At 52.4% G+C, this 14,123-nt stretch overlaps 1 protein-coding gene across 1 annotated transcript; it reads right to left on the reverse strand.

Moving 5' to 3' along the window:
* Positions 1-213: 213 nt before the first annotated feature.
* On the reverse strand, positions 214-12,248 carry MYL9 (myosin light chain 9). Its single transcript, XM_085302608.1, has 4 exons — positions 12,104-12,248; positions 4,462-4,665; positions 2,199-2,360; positions 214-1,801 (listed from the first exon to the last, which is right to left on the reverse strand). The coding sequence occupies exons 1-4, from the start codon at positions 12,141-12,143 to the stop codon at positions 1,629-1,631; spliced, it is 579 nt and encodes a 192-aa protein (XP_085158734.1). The 5' UTR covers positions 12,144-12,248; the 3' UTR covers positions 214-1,628.
* Between the last annotated feature and the right edge of the window lie 1,875 nt (positions 12,249-14,123).

The raw sequence follows: 14,123 nt of genomic DNA on the forward strand, positions 1-14,123 counted from the left end.
CTGCCCTGATGGGAAGAGCCGGCATTCACCCTGCCAGAAGAGATCCTACCTTGTAAAGGCAGGCAGTCAGGGAGAACTCGTGTAGGAGGAGATGGAGGATATCATGACACTCAGAGAGAGCAGGGCTTCAAGCCCCCAACCCACCAGCACACATCAGCAGTGCAGCACAGCACCACGGCAGCGCTGAAATGAGGGAGCCATACACAACATGCCTTTGTATTACATCCATCAGACTTTGTATGTGGCTTCAGCTTTCTGAATCCCTTAAATCACAGGCTCTCAAGCCATAAAACAACCATAGAAGAGGAAACAAAGTGTTCTTTTTTCCCTTTCATAAAGGAAGAGAGTGGGAGGAAAGGCAAGAGCCTTTCTATGTTGTGTCCCTCAAGACTGGGATTGCACTGGTTTAAGCCAGCCAAAATCCCAACAGGCTAGCACTCACCTGGGATGCTCCTTCCCATACCAGCTCTATGCCTGGGAAACAGACCTCCCACTTACTCAGCTGGAACAGTGACTACTAGACTACAAAGTTGCTTCCAGGGAGCAAATGGCTGCTTGGTAGGGTCCAAACCTGAGTGGAAGTCCTGGGGCTGAGAAGCACAAGGAAAGCAAGACAATCCAGCACACTTCCCCTGGCATTGCCACCTGTGCCTCATGATGGGCCTGTGATGTGTGCTGCTGGATCCCATCCACTTTGAGGCCAAGGGACATGGTAGCTGAAGCATGGCAGGGAGATACTGTCACAGGAAACAGTGAGACAGCAGTGGATCAGGGCAGACAGAAAGGAAAAATCCTTCCATCCTTCTCCTGTCCACACACCCCCACCCACAGACCTGGCACAGTAGCCAGCATGGCAGGGTAGGCTGTGGATGCCAAGGAGTCAGCACACTGGGCTCACCTCTGCTGAAAGATGCCATCCAAATGCAAAGTGGGGCTGTGCAGCAGAGCTGGGGGCTGTGAAAAAGGGGGGTTTCCAGCAGGTTGTGAAGAGCACCTGTGGCAAGGTCCTTCAGGTAAGGACCACCTGGGACACAGCACAAGGGAGAAGCTGTGATGTTGAGGCACTCCCCTGCAAGCCTGTACGTGAGACAGGCACATGGCCAGGTTTCCGGACAGTAGGGCAGATGAGTGCACAGCACTCCATTGCCTCAGAAATCAAATTACCCATGTGGGATCCTCAAGCAATATTTGTTAAAGGAGATGGTAGACGATGACCTGATTGTTCTTCCTGGACAGAGGCCAGAAGGAAAGGCAAACCTTCTCTCCTCTGTCAGACAGACACATCAGGAAGAGAATGTGTCTTTTACAATATCTGGATATGGAGAAGACAGCCCTGGAAAGGCCTTGGCATGGGCACCAAGACACTGCACAGTCTTTGGGGCTAGGAGGTGGGAGAGAGATGGGAGAGGAGGTCTAGGACTGATGGATGGGCACACAGGGGGATAGTGATGGAAGCACTCTAGAAAGGCTGCAGGGTCACGTGCCAACCTAAGTGTAACCCAGAGAAGGAAGATATTTCTGATGGAGTGAAACTGCTGTGGGCCTAAACAGCAAGGGGAATGGAGGGACTCCATGGGGGCAGGAAGTGTGTGCAGGAGGAGGCAGAGGCAGTGTAGCAGCTCTAGGTGCTAATCATCTTTGTCCTTGGCCCCATGCTTCAAGATGCGGGTGAACTCCACGTAGTTGAAGTTGCCCTTCTTGTCAATGGGAGCCTCCCGGTACATCTCATCCACCTCCTCATCTGTGAACCTGTCTCCCATGGTGGTCAGCAGCTCACGCAGATGGTCCTCATGAATGAAGCCTGTGGGGATGGAGGAGGAGGTGGAGTGTATGCAGGGCATGGGAGAGCAGTGGCTAAGCAGGACATGGTGTGAGGGCTGGGCAGAGGGCCTCCTTATCCCTCCTACATGCTCCTTGCACCCCCACCCTGTTATTCCACTACCCCAAACCTTGTGCATACTCCCCATGCACAGGGCCTTCATCACACAGACGTGTGACATGAGGAGGAAACAGAGAGAGCCAGCAGCCTGCTCAGAAGCTGCTGTGCTTGTGGGCTCCTCCCAAGTGTTTGCCTGGTGGCGCACACTGGTCAAACCCCCAGCCTTTGTCCTGGCTGGCTCAGCCACCCCTCTATGTGCAAGAGAGTCCCCAGGTAGGCACCACTACCCATCATGGAGTTGGGATGGCATTGCCCATACCTGTCGCATCCTCATCAAAGCAGGCAAAGGCGTTGCGGATGACATCTTCTGGGTCAGTACCATTCAGCTTCTCCCCAAACATGGTGAGGAACATGGTGAAGTTAATGGGTCCCGGCGCCTCACTCATCATGCCCTCCAGGTACTCGTCAGTGGGGTTCTTCCCTGCCGGACACAAACAGCAGGTGTAGGTACTTTGCCCTTACTCCCTTCCTTGGGAGCACCCATCCTACTTGCCAGGTGCCAAGACCCATTGGGACAGCAGCCAGCCTCACGCCTCTGCTTTCAGGAAGAAATTCAGCAATGGGAGACCGCCATGGACCCTTCCATTCTGAGGCATAACCTGCCTGAACTGTATCTAAACTTGACCACATCCACCTCAGGGCGCACTCAGGATACACCTGATGGTCCCCAAATGTTTCCTCCTCTATCCATCCCATTCTAGTTTGGGCTGAGAGAGAATAAGCAAGTGATCCTCCCCCCTCAAATACCTGCAGTTCTGTTTTCAACTTTGCACAGTGCAGCAGGCTCCCTTTCCCAGGAAAACAACACGGCCAAAGTTTCCAAACCACTTAGGCCCAGCTCCCCAAAAGATAAATCTCACCAAATTTTGCAGCCTTGTTTTTAGTGCCTTCCTGTCCCCTGTTAGGTGGGAATTAAGAGTAGTACCTGCCAATAGTACTCTTATGGGGAATTTTAAAATATTTAAAATATTTTTAAAATATTTAAAATATTAAGAATATTAAAATAATTTTAAAATTTTATGGGGAAATGGGGAATTTTAAAATAATTGTGTGGGGTTCACTCACCCCAGAAACAAGGAAATGGAGTTTCTCCAGGGGCCAGCCCTACCACCTCTCCCTGTGGCCTGTCCTGTGGCTGCCCTGGCCCCTCACTACATTATTCTGTGCTGGAGGCGAACAGGAACCAGATGGTTTCCTAGCACTGGCAGGCCCAACCTTGAGGGAGATGCAGGAATTCATCTGGTGCTTACCAAGGACTAAAAATGTGTAGTTTTTTTCACATTTCCTTGATAGCTGACACCTAGCATTCACCCAAAGAGAGAGACAGCACTGTCCCAATATGAATCTCATGTTGCTCATATCCCAAACTGCTCCTACCATGAATGCAATAGGGACAGTTTAACCTCCTCCGCCGAGCACAGCCTTGACATACACGTCTCCTTCAATGCCCAGCCCCTCTCTTCTCTGAGAGCTTTAGTTTATGGGGAGGAGATTCCCTCCTGGGTGGAGAGGGCCTTCAGAACAGGTTTGGTTGCCAGGTCAATAATTGACAGACCTCCCAAAGAGCCACAGCGGTTGCACGGGGAACAGGAGAGGGAAAAGTGAGCCATGGCCTGCAGCTAAGAAGAAGGGGCTCTGGGTGGGGAGGGAGGCGCAAGATATGCAAGTCTCAACAGGCCAAGGTATCAGGCTTTTCACCTATCCACAGAGAGCCTTTGTGCTGGGCGACCTATTGAATAAGATTGGGCAGACCTAGCCAAGAATGCCATTTGGAAACCTGTGCTTTCCCAAAGCTTTTGCCTGGATCCTTGGGCTCTGTCTGTGTCCAGAGTTATCCCAATTCTGATGGGGATCCATCTGACAACACTGGTCTGCTGCAGCTCCCTGTCTGCACTGACGCAAACCTTATGCCTGGCCAGTTGGACCCCATGCCCTCCTCAAAGTGCCGTTATAGATAGAGATGAAAAGATTTGGGACAGCAGAGCTAGGCGGAAGTCTCTGCACACCAATAAGACCCCTGCTGGGCAGGTATTCTGTTGCAGACAGGACATTGCCATGCAGACTGTCTCTGGCAGAATGGCTTGATAAGGGCTGATACAGGCTGCAGGGGCTGACGAGGATGCTGATCCCTGCCACCCTCCTGCCACTCTGCCAGGGCATCTGCTGCTGGGAGCTGATGTGGGCAGCATCCCCTCCACTTAGCCAACAAACCAGGCTGCTGTCCTTAGACATTCCCACAAACATGCTTTCAAAGGTCTACCAGAGCCAGCAGAGATGGTTCCACAGTCTTCACAGCCTGCATCAAAATGGCCCAAAGCAGAAGGTCTTTGCATCAATCCAATCCTACTAGAATGAGTTTTCAATGCAGACATGCTGCAGGAGGGTGACAGTAACTCCCTGTCATGCAAGGCACTAGTGCACCCAGGCAGCTCTCTCTCCATGCAGAAGAGGCGTAAGGACAGAGCTCTTTCATGCACAGGGACTGACTGTTTCACAAAGGGCCAGGAGAAAGGTTTCCTCACCTAGGGAAGCCAGCATGTCATGCAGATCCTCTTTGTCAATGAATCCATCACGGTTCTGGTCAATCATGTTGAAGGCTTCCTTGAACTCCTGGATCTGTGACTGGTCGAACATAGCAAAGACATTGGAGGTGGCGCGCTGAGGGCGCTTCTTGGTGGTCTTAGCTTTGGCACGCTTGCTCGACATCTTGGAAGCTGGTTCGGTACCTGTGAGCAGGACATAGAAAGCAGCCAGGAGGGTTAGAAGGGAAGGAAGGCAGAGCCAGGGGGACTGAAGCAGGGCACCAGGTGGACAAGGGCAGAACAAGGAGTCAAGACTGCCGGATCCCCTTTCTGGATGTGCAAACAGCCGCCTACCAGTCCCATGCCTCAACTTCCCTGGCTGACAAATACTTTGGCATTAGTAAGATAATTTGGTCATAATGTAAGACAGGGGATAGGCTAGGACACAAGGCTAAGGCTAGTACGTCACATACTCCTTGGATATGCACACAAGACTTCCGAAAAGACATCACTGCTCCCACGGGCTTTGTTTCCCTTGAAGAGAATTGAAAGGAATCTGAAGACCCAGCTCCAGTCCTCACAGCCTCCTGCTCTTTATGGCTATGCAGGGGCACCTTGAGACACCTGATACTTAGCTCCCACAGAGGAGCATGCAGGTCTCACACGCACAGTGTCCCAGCAACGGCAAGAGCCCTCATGGCAGACAGCCCAAAGGCTGGTCCTGTTTGCTCTGAGCATGGTTAGTGAAAGGGCTTTCTTGACGGGTATGTCTTGCTGGTGCCCTGCAGATGCAGGACCCTACCTAGTGCCAGGACTTGCACTGCTGTTTCCCTCACTGACTTGTAGCATCAGGTACTACTGCAGCAAAAGCTGGGGCCAGGGGAGTGAGGAGAGCACCCTGTCTGCACCCTCAAACCTGCTTTGCAGGCCTTTCCCCTTGTACCCCATGAACAGGGAGAGACACCAAGCACAGCACCCCATGGCTCCCCCACCAGGATCAGTCTTCTGGGCGGGATGAGATGCCATCTTGGCATTTGGGGCATAAGAATTTACTCCCGCCTTGCATGTGCAAGGGGCCAGATTCGACATCTGCTGACACAACACGGACTTTGGGCAACTCGCCTGCATTCAGAACGCCCTAAGCCTTTCCTAGAAGAGCATCTCCGGGTCCTGCATCACGGCATGCATCCCTCCATCTTGCTGCACACAAGCAGCCCCTGGGGCTCTCCCTGCAGAGGCCCACGGTCCACCAGCAGCTCTGGCCTGCCTGCCGCCATTATCTGCTTTCCTCACCCTGCTGGCACACACAAAGGGAGGCTCACCAGTGGCTGCTTCTCAGCGCCCAGCACCCAGCAGGAAGAGGGTTATCTGCTCTGGGCACATTCCTCACATACCACTGCCTTCCCTTCCCCCTCTTTGTTTAGGCAGCCGGAGCCTCTCCAGCTCTCCATCCCTCCCACCACGGCCCGCTTCTCTGGGTCCCTGCCCAGCAAGTCAGGCCAAAGGCCGCCCATCCAGGAAGCCAGCGTGCACCCTACCAGGGCCAGAGCTCTCCCCCTGCCAGGGTCTTACGCTGGCAGTTGGCTTTAGCCCTGCAATCGGTGCATGGAGGAGTTGGCTTTGGCCCTGCAATCAGTGCACTCCACACACTGGGAGATGCACGGGACAGGCTTTCAGAGGCCCAGGGTGGGGGGTGGGGGTGGAGGGAAAAGGGAGGGCAGGCAACTTTTGGAAAACCTCAAAGCCAAGCCGCTCTTTGCGCTGGGGCCAGGTCACTGGGCAGCGCTTTTATACCAATTCCACAGCTTTGGGGGTTGCTTTAGAGCAGCAGCTCCCAAAGGCCTGAACCACACAGCTTTTAGGAAGAAAGAGGCTGCTCAGCACTGGTCGGTGGAGGAGAGCTGCTGAGCAAAGTAGGGAACACTGGGTGCAGAGAACTGATGCTCTTTTTGCAGGTAACTAAACTCACAGGAGGTGACAGCCTGGAAAGGCAAAGAAGGAGTTAGTAGTGAGCTCCTCTGCCCTTGTGGATCTGAGAGGTCCGGAGCACCAGCGGGTGGCCAGCCTTGGTCGTCATACTGCAGCACTCTGCAGGAGCTGGGTGACGGGCCATGGGGTACTGCAAAACACAGCTTTAAGGCTCAGGGCAATTCAGGGCATTACCACGCTGCGGCGGGCTGGCCGCAGCACAGATACCAACCCCTGCCACTGCCCAAAGTGCAGGTGTGCAAGGACACCTGTAAGGAACCAGGAGGGAATCTGCTAAAGAGAAAGGTAGCTTGGGGTCCTCATGTGCCCTGCTACGAGTCCTCTGCCTGCTTAGCGACTTTCAGCAGTGCCAGGGACACGTACTGCAAGCCTACGGCTGAGCCCCAACTTCTCCTGAGGACAGCACATGATGGACTCTCAACCTGCGCAGTATGTGCCCCACCGGGAACAGCACCATGCCACTAAGAGCAGCCAAGACGGGCATGTGGGCAAGGCATAAACCCATCAGTCACCACAGCCCCAGGGTGAGAGACCTTTGACTCCTGCGGGGTTTCTCCCATCTTGCCCTCCCCCAAAGCAGGGACATGCTGTGTCCAAGCACCTAGCAAGGACAAGGACCAAGGATCTCCATGCTCCAAGGCACCAGGGCAGAGGAGGGCTTCTCGGGGTGCCACTCGGACCCACTTCCTGCACATGCACCTGGCAACTAAAGCAAGAGTAGCCATGCACAGCCCAGCAACGCAGGGCAGAAACCCATTTTTCAAAGCAGGTTTCCTCTTTGCAAAGAGGAGGAAGCAAGGCACAGTTGCGGCAAGGGAAAGACGTCTTCCTCCTCACTGCAGCATGCTCAGGCCCATGCAGTTACCACAGCCCAGCCAGGGGGTGCAGCTAAGCATGGCCAATGGACATGAGAAGTATTTAAAACAGTCTATACCAAAGGTGCTGGGGGTCCAAACTTTATTTTTAGGTGGTGCTATGCACCCATGGCTACCACTGAGGTCACCTGGGAAGAAGGTGCTCAACACCCTTCTAGTCAAGCCTCTGGAGATAAGCTGACAACTTTAATTCAACAAGGCACCAGTAAAGACAGGCTTGGCAAAGGGGTGTTTCTCAGCTCTCCCCTAGGACCGTGTCTGCTGCCAGCTCCCCATGGCCCAGAGAGAAAATCTGAGGTCAGGTAAGGCCAAGATAGAGATGCTGTTCAGAGCCCTCATGTTTCAAATGCCCTCATTTCTCCCGGACGTGCACCCCTGTGCCTCAGTTTCCCCATCTAGGGCAGGGAGTATGGGCCTTCTGCATGGGACAGCAGGCTTCCCTGAGGGAAGCTATGTTAAATTAATGGACTCTGAATGTTCTTTCTTGGGTGGAAGAGCAGGATATGATCATACCCTGTATCTGGCTGCCCTGGCCACCCTGCGCATGCTGCTCCAGAAAATGCTTTACAGCTGCACCCTTAATGCTGACATACCACGGGGACTACAGGGTCTTCGGGAACATCCCATCCAGCCGGGACACCAGTGCTGGCAAGGCCATGTTCAGCCTAGGGCAGAGCAAGCAGTCAGCACTCCTCTCACTGCCCGCCTGCAGCACCCTTCTTGTGCACCCACCCAGCTCCTGCCTTCCCCAGTCCATAGCCTCTTTCTTTTCTTGTCCTTGCCTCATTCTATCTTTTCTCCAGCTCCCTTTCTTTCTTCACCTCCTGCCTCCTATTACTCTTTCAATGAGGCTGCAAAGGTGGGAACTGAGTGGCCACCCGCATGCTTCCCGACTCTGCCACGGTTCCCAGGCTCCCCTAGCTGGGCTGTGCTGGAAGGACAACCCAAGGAGGCTGGACACGACCTGTGGAAAGTACAAAATCCCTAGCTATTGTGTCAGCAGGGCTTTCAGGCACCTCTCTTCCCCCACAGTGCCCAGCTGTAGCTCAGAGATTCAGATTTGGCTGTAGGATGTGCCACAGCCTGCTAGCAGCCCCTACCCCAATGCTTGTTCCCATCCCGACTGGCATGAGCAGTGCTGCTTAACTCCACTGCAGCCCACACAGGGAGAACCTGGAAGTACTCAGTTGAGCCAAAGCTGTGCCCTTTGTCTGCAGCGGATGAGCTCAGGGTTCCACGGGAGACAGCTCCTCTTCGTTCCCCAAGACCTCCAGCAGCTGCAGGCATTGGCATGAAGCCCACGCTACCCGCAGCCCACCCGCCCCAGCATCATCTCCTCTTCTTGCAGCTCCCTGAGACCCCTTGGCTGGGACCCACCAGGTATCATCCATGGTACATAGTACGTGGAACAGTGCCCACAAGGAAAGAGGTGCATGAGGACCAGCCAGCTGAGGAAAACAGCAAAACCAAAAAGACATGCCCATGGCTAGCGTTCGCAGGTGATCTCACCCTTCTCGGCCTGCCCCTTGCCTGCTCATTCCACTACCATGTCTGGTCTGTAAAGTTCTTTGCAGCAGGACAGCACCTTTCTGTGTGTTCTGTCAAATACCAGCACACGACCCTCCTCCCCCAACAATAATCAGGGGTCCAGACAACGGCACAGGTATCAGTCCACAAGAGGAAATTCATCTGAATAGCATGATTCACTCCAACTTTGATGTGCCTGGTCAGAGCCAGCAACAAAAGCTCTGCTGCCCGCCATCACACTGGGCTGCAGATCAGGCCAGCACTGAGCTTTCAAAACACACAGAATTATTAGAATTATTAGCAGAAAACAAGAGAAATAAGCAGGAGTTTTGCTCTCACCACATGAACTAATATTATCCAAATATTTATCCTGCCCTGGCTGTGACCAGAGAGAACAAGAGTTACTTGGCACACTCTCCCAGAGAGATGGTTCTTGTTAGGTGGATTAGGCGTAATTTTGACAGCACATGGTTTTGTTGTTTGATTCAAAAAATCCCTGGAAAGATGTTTGGTTCCAAGAGCCAGCCTGGCTCGGTCATGTCCTAACTGTTTTACTTCTGCTTTCAGCAGAATCCCTTGGGGCTCACTGGGATATGTAAAGACACTTTTTCGGGTTGGTGCAGGGAAACGGGACATCAGCCATCCCTGTTTCAAGAGGCAAGTGGTTTGCAGTCAGGCTTGATTTGAGACAGGCGATCCATGCCGTGCAAAAGGGCTTGACAACCACTCTCCTTTGGTCTTCAAGCCCTGCTGAAAGCGGTCCATGCAGCTCTGGGATCTGGCCACAGGACACAACACACCTGAGAGCCTTACCATTTCAGGCAGTGCCCGGTCAGGTCACGCCAGGATGGTCTCAAGCAGGCTGAGCTAATTGATGATGCCTCAGAACCTTTGACTTCCCATCAGCAAGAACAAAACCCATGAAGATTGATCCTGCTCCTATCAAAACTAGGTAAAAGCCCTCTCCCAATGGCTGCTCCCATCCAGGATCCCCTCAGAAAACAGTGACAGGCAACGTTAGCAGAGGGTTAAATCTCAACTAGCCCAGCAGGTAAGCTATTTGCCAGCAGACCATTGCTGAGCAGTACCAAGCCAGCCTCTGTATCATACCAGGTTCTTCTTCCGAGGTGGAGCAGCACTCGTTCTGTTGTGGGCCATCCTTATTTCCTTGACTGGAAACCTGGAGACCATGCTGTGTCACGGATGGTGCAAACACAATGCTGTCTACCCAAATACAAGTGGGGCAGAGGAAAGAGAGATATGGGAACAGCAGAAATACAAGAAAACAAGGCTAATGGTTACAGAGAACAAGTTAGGTCCTCAACATTAGAGTTAACATATTACCAAGAAAAACAAGTCCACACCTCTGGCAGCTACTGTTGTGACAGACCTGGCCAGAGACCATGCAAGGCTAAAGGCAGTCATGTTTCGTGGGGGTATGTGCCATCAAGCTGCACTTAAACCTCCACATGTGCCCATACGCAGTCACATGGGGAGGAGCAATATGCCCTTTGCTCCCATCACTCCCAACATATCCCCTTCCCGTCCTGTACTGTGCTATCCCTGTTCCCAGGGCCTGAGGTGTTCCTACAAAGTGTCCTGCTCCTGAGTCATTCCTCCTACAGTCATTGCAGAAAGAAAGAAAATCTCTGAGGTTGGACCCAAACACAGCTTTTTGTAAAAGAGATCTTTCAGAAAAGCTACCCTTTTATTTCCTGAGTATTAGTAGCCTCAAGTGGCCTGAGGCAAGTGGCCCAGGCCCTGCTTCATGTTGATAGTGAAAGTATACTGCCATTTCAAGGCCCAGGGCAGGTTTGGATAGCATGGGTAATGAGCTCACCTCAGGCTGGGGAGCTCTTGCCTGCTCCATCCAAAGCAAAACTGCAAGGATAGCAAATGGGCAAAGTTGCAGCATGGATACAGCTTTGAGGGCATCTCTGCTACAATTGGGCCAGATGAAGTGATCACAAGCCATGCTCTTGAGTTGCATTCAGTACCTCTGTGGGCAGCAAGGAGCACAGAAGAAAGGAAGTGGCATCAGAATTATCCCTGGTGTGGAGAGGCAGGTGTACTGTCGAACATATTCTGCAGAACCCTTGGACATGGGCCATGGTATTCATAAGTCATTAATCACCTGGAACATGCCACCAAAGGGAACCCAAAGGACCCAGTTTCTCCAGCATGGCTTCTCCAAGGCTGGGTTTGCAACTACAGTAGTCATTTCTAGAAATGCTGACAGGACTTCAGCTTTGCATTGGGCTCACACATGGTCCCAAGCACATCCCAAGAGCTTGAGAACCCTTCTGCACTGCAGAGTGCCTCTCCGCCATGAGACTCCCGAAGCCAAACACATGATGTGTATCTGCTGGATGCTTTTGGCCTAGCTTCATAGGCTGAGGAAAGGGTGATTCCCAGTCTGGACTGTCCCAGAGGACATCCCTGCCATCCATGTCAGATAAACTTTGAGAGACTGTGATTAAATCTATGCCCAAAGTCTCTTTCCTAAATTGGCTGCTAGTACCATCAACCCAGAACATAGGTGCATTTCCTGCAGGGTGAGCTCTAGGTCTCTGTAGCATGGGGCCAGTCACACCCCAGTGCATGATGGCAGTGCAAGCAGGGTAGTCCAGTGCAGGCAGCAGTACACAGCCCCTTTCCCAGTGTGGCATGAGGGCCAGCTTGGGTGATGCTTTGAAGTGTCCCGCACTGGCATGGGAGGTCACAGGGTAACGGCACACACAGTGCTTCCCTTCCCCCTGTAAAGCCATGCTGACTGCAAGGCACCTCTCCCAGAACCACGGCTGCCCATGAGGGTCACAGCAGGTATGCTATCCCCAGAGGCAGCAGAAGAGATACATCTTGTTTTCCCAGCAGCTTCTAGCTGTCAAATGTTGGAGGAGTGAGCAGTGAGCAGCCTTTATTCCTTGCCCAATCTGTTCTTAAAATGTCCATTTTCTCCAGTGTATCTCTGCTCACAAAACCAGCTAACCTTGGCATGTGGCACTGCTCAGCTACATCCTTGCCGCAGAGCTGTCTAGGGGAGCCAGTGCCGGGGCTAGCCATGCCACCAGCCAGAGGCACCAAGAGCTGCTGGAGGAACAACCCACACTGCTTGGCACTGCAGGAACAAAGATGGGCTACTGTACCGTCCTGTTCTGGCCTCATTACAGAGTAGAGACAGATGCAAAAAACGGAGATTGGAGACTAAAGAAAAGCAGAACCTGAGCCTTGAGCTGTCTCCATATACGTACCAGGGTCACCAGAACTGAAGTCAGTGAGTGGGTTTCGCATGTGGATAGGAACCGTCAAGCTTTAAGCACAGTGTTTAAGAGCCAGTGACAACATCTCTGCAGTGACTTGACAGGAAGCAGAGGTTTCCTGGGCTGCACCACAGCTGGGGAAGAGCATTGCAGGATATAGCTGGAGCTTGGGAGAGGCTCTCTGCCTCCATATTCATCTCCTCTCCCCTAGCCCAGTAAGCCTAGAAATGGCTCCATTACCTCCTAGGGAGCAGGAGGAACTGCAGAAGGTTTCTGCGGCTCTCCAACAGTGTTAAGGTAATGAAGAGTAATTCTGCTAAGCCAACGTGTCCCAGCTGCCAGAACCACTTGGCAGAACTGAGAACCATACAATGAAGTGGACGATAAACAAACAGTTGGATGAAGGTGCAGGAGTGGTTTGTTACTGATCCAGCCAACCTGCACCTTTGAAGAGCCAGTGAGCAGCTGCAAGATGTCCTAAGCTATTCCACATCCTCAAACATACAGAAACTCATCAGGTTCTGTATAATAGTGCCAGCTTTCCCATCACATCACAGCCAGCCTTACCAGGGCCCTCCAGGTAAGAGAACTCATCCCTTTCCTCCCCTTCTGTCCTCCCACTAGGATACTAGGAGGCCAGTCAGGCCCAGAGCACAGCTGAGTGGGCTCTGATGACAGGCCTGAAGGTTCAAGGAGTCAGCACAGCATATGGATTCTGGGCCAGTTCCTGCCCACTGGGCTTGGAAGAAAAGGATCTTTCCATGCCCACATGGTACACACAAAACATTCTCAAGCAGAACTCCTGGGGCCACCACAAGAAGACAGTACAGCCCAGGAGCAATGCTGCACACAAATACTGTTGGCAAATAAACGACCTGCCACCAGCTATCCTTTTGAGGCCCTGAGAGGCATCTTGTGACAGGATATCAAGTAAGGATGTGGAGGAAAATCTGCTGGCCTTTGGCCAGCAGCATAATAGAGCCTGGGCTGGATTTGTTATTTTCCCAGAAGAATTAAGGGGCTCAGCCCAGAGTGGGAATCTGACCCTAACGTGTCTGAGAGGGAGGTGACCATAAACTCCTCCTATCGGCAACACAGAGCCTGCCAGTGGTGAGAGGAAAAAATGTTAGTGATGAAAAAACCAACCATCTTTGGTAAGCAGCAGTGGTTGTTGATATGTAGGGATGTTCCACTCCAAAGAAAGCTGCTCCTGCCTCCTTTTTCTGCTACACATCCATGTTTAAGAGCCTTCCTGACTGTTTTATTGCATTTATAACATTTCATACTAGATGGACGTGCAGTTGAGCACAGGAAGCCAAAGGAACCTCAAGTTTTCATAGCTCAGGCTAAACAAGACACAAAGTTCCTCTGGGTTTAATTCTGAGGGAAAGGAGCTAAATAAAGCATTTCTTCTTTACAGCTTTTTTTTTTTTTTTTTTTTTTTTTTTTTTTTTTTTTTTTTTTTTTTTTTTTTTTTTTTTTTTTTTTTGCCTGAAGTTGCTCACTGGTCACTTGGGACATCTCTGGAGCATCACACAGGCATCAGGATCTTGGCTCCGACCATCAGTAGAAAGACACGGAAAAAGCAGATGTTCCAGACAAAAACAGCTCTCACAAAACAAGGTGTAGGTGAAGACATGGACGGAAGCACAATCTACTCTTGCAGCATTGCCCTCCTGGTGAAGCCAGGCAGCATAGGGAAGAGATCCTGGCTTCAGGTCATAGCAGAGAGCCACAGAGAGCTTCACTCAAGATCCATCCCTGCCTCTCCCAGCCAGGAGCTCCCCAACAGGGGCCGCAGGAAAAGGCTCTCCCCATCCTCTCCAAGGGGAGAGCAGAGTTGCGCCTGGCGGCAGAGACCCACCAGGGTTTTCCTTGCCAATGCACCTCCCTGTCCAAAGGGCTGAGCCCCTGCAGCGGGCCGGAGCCTTGGCTCCACCGTGCCAGCAGGGATGAGGCAGCGCCCGGCTACTCCATCTCGCTCCAGCCGCTTCCCTCCCGCCCCGTCGGG

The sequence above is a fragment of the Rhea americana genome, unplaced genomic scaffold (assembly GCF_003343005.1).
Source record: "Rhea americana isolate MKP2758 unplaced genomic scaffold, rheAme1 scaffold_190, whole genome shotgun sequence".
NCBI classification, from domain to species: domain Eukaryota; kingdom Metazoa; phylum Chordata; class Aves; order Rheiformes; family Rheidae; genus Rhea; species Rhea americana.

What these genes read in the sequence shown, in the direction of transcription:
- MYL9 (XM_085302608.1), bottom strand. Translation starts at nt 12,143, where the DNA reads ATGCGAAACCCACTCACTGACTTCAGTTCTGGTGACCCTG. An exon ending in TGACATGCTGGCTTCCCTAG is followed by an intron (nt 2,361 to 4,461) that starts GTGAGGAAACCT and finishes TGTGTCCGGCAG; the next exon opens with GGAAGAACCCCACTGACGAG. An exon ending in CTTTGATGAGGATGCGACAG is followed by an intron (nt 1,802 to 2,198) that starts GTATGGGCAATG and finishes CCATCCCCACAG; the next exon opens with GCTTCATTCATGAGGACCAT.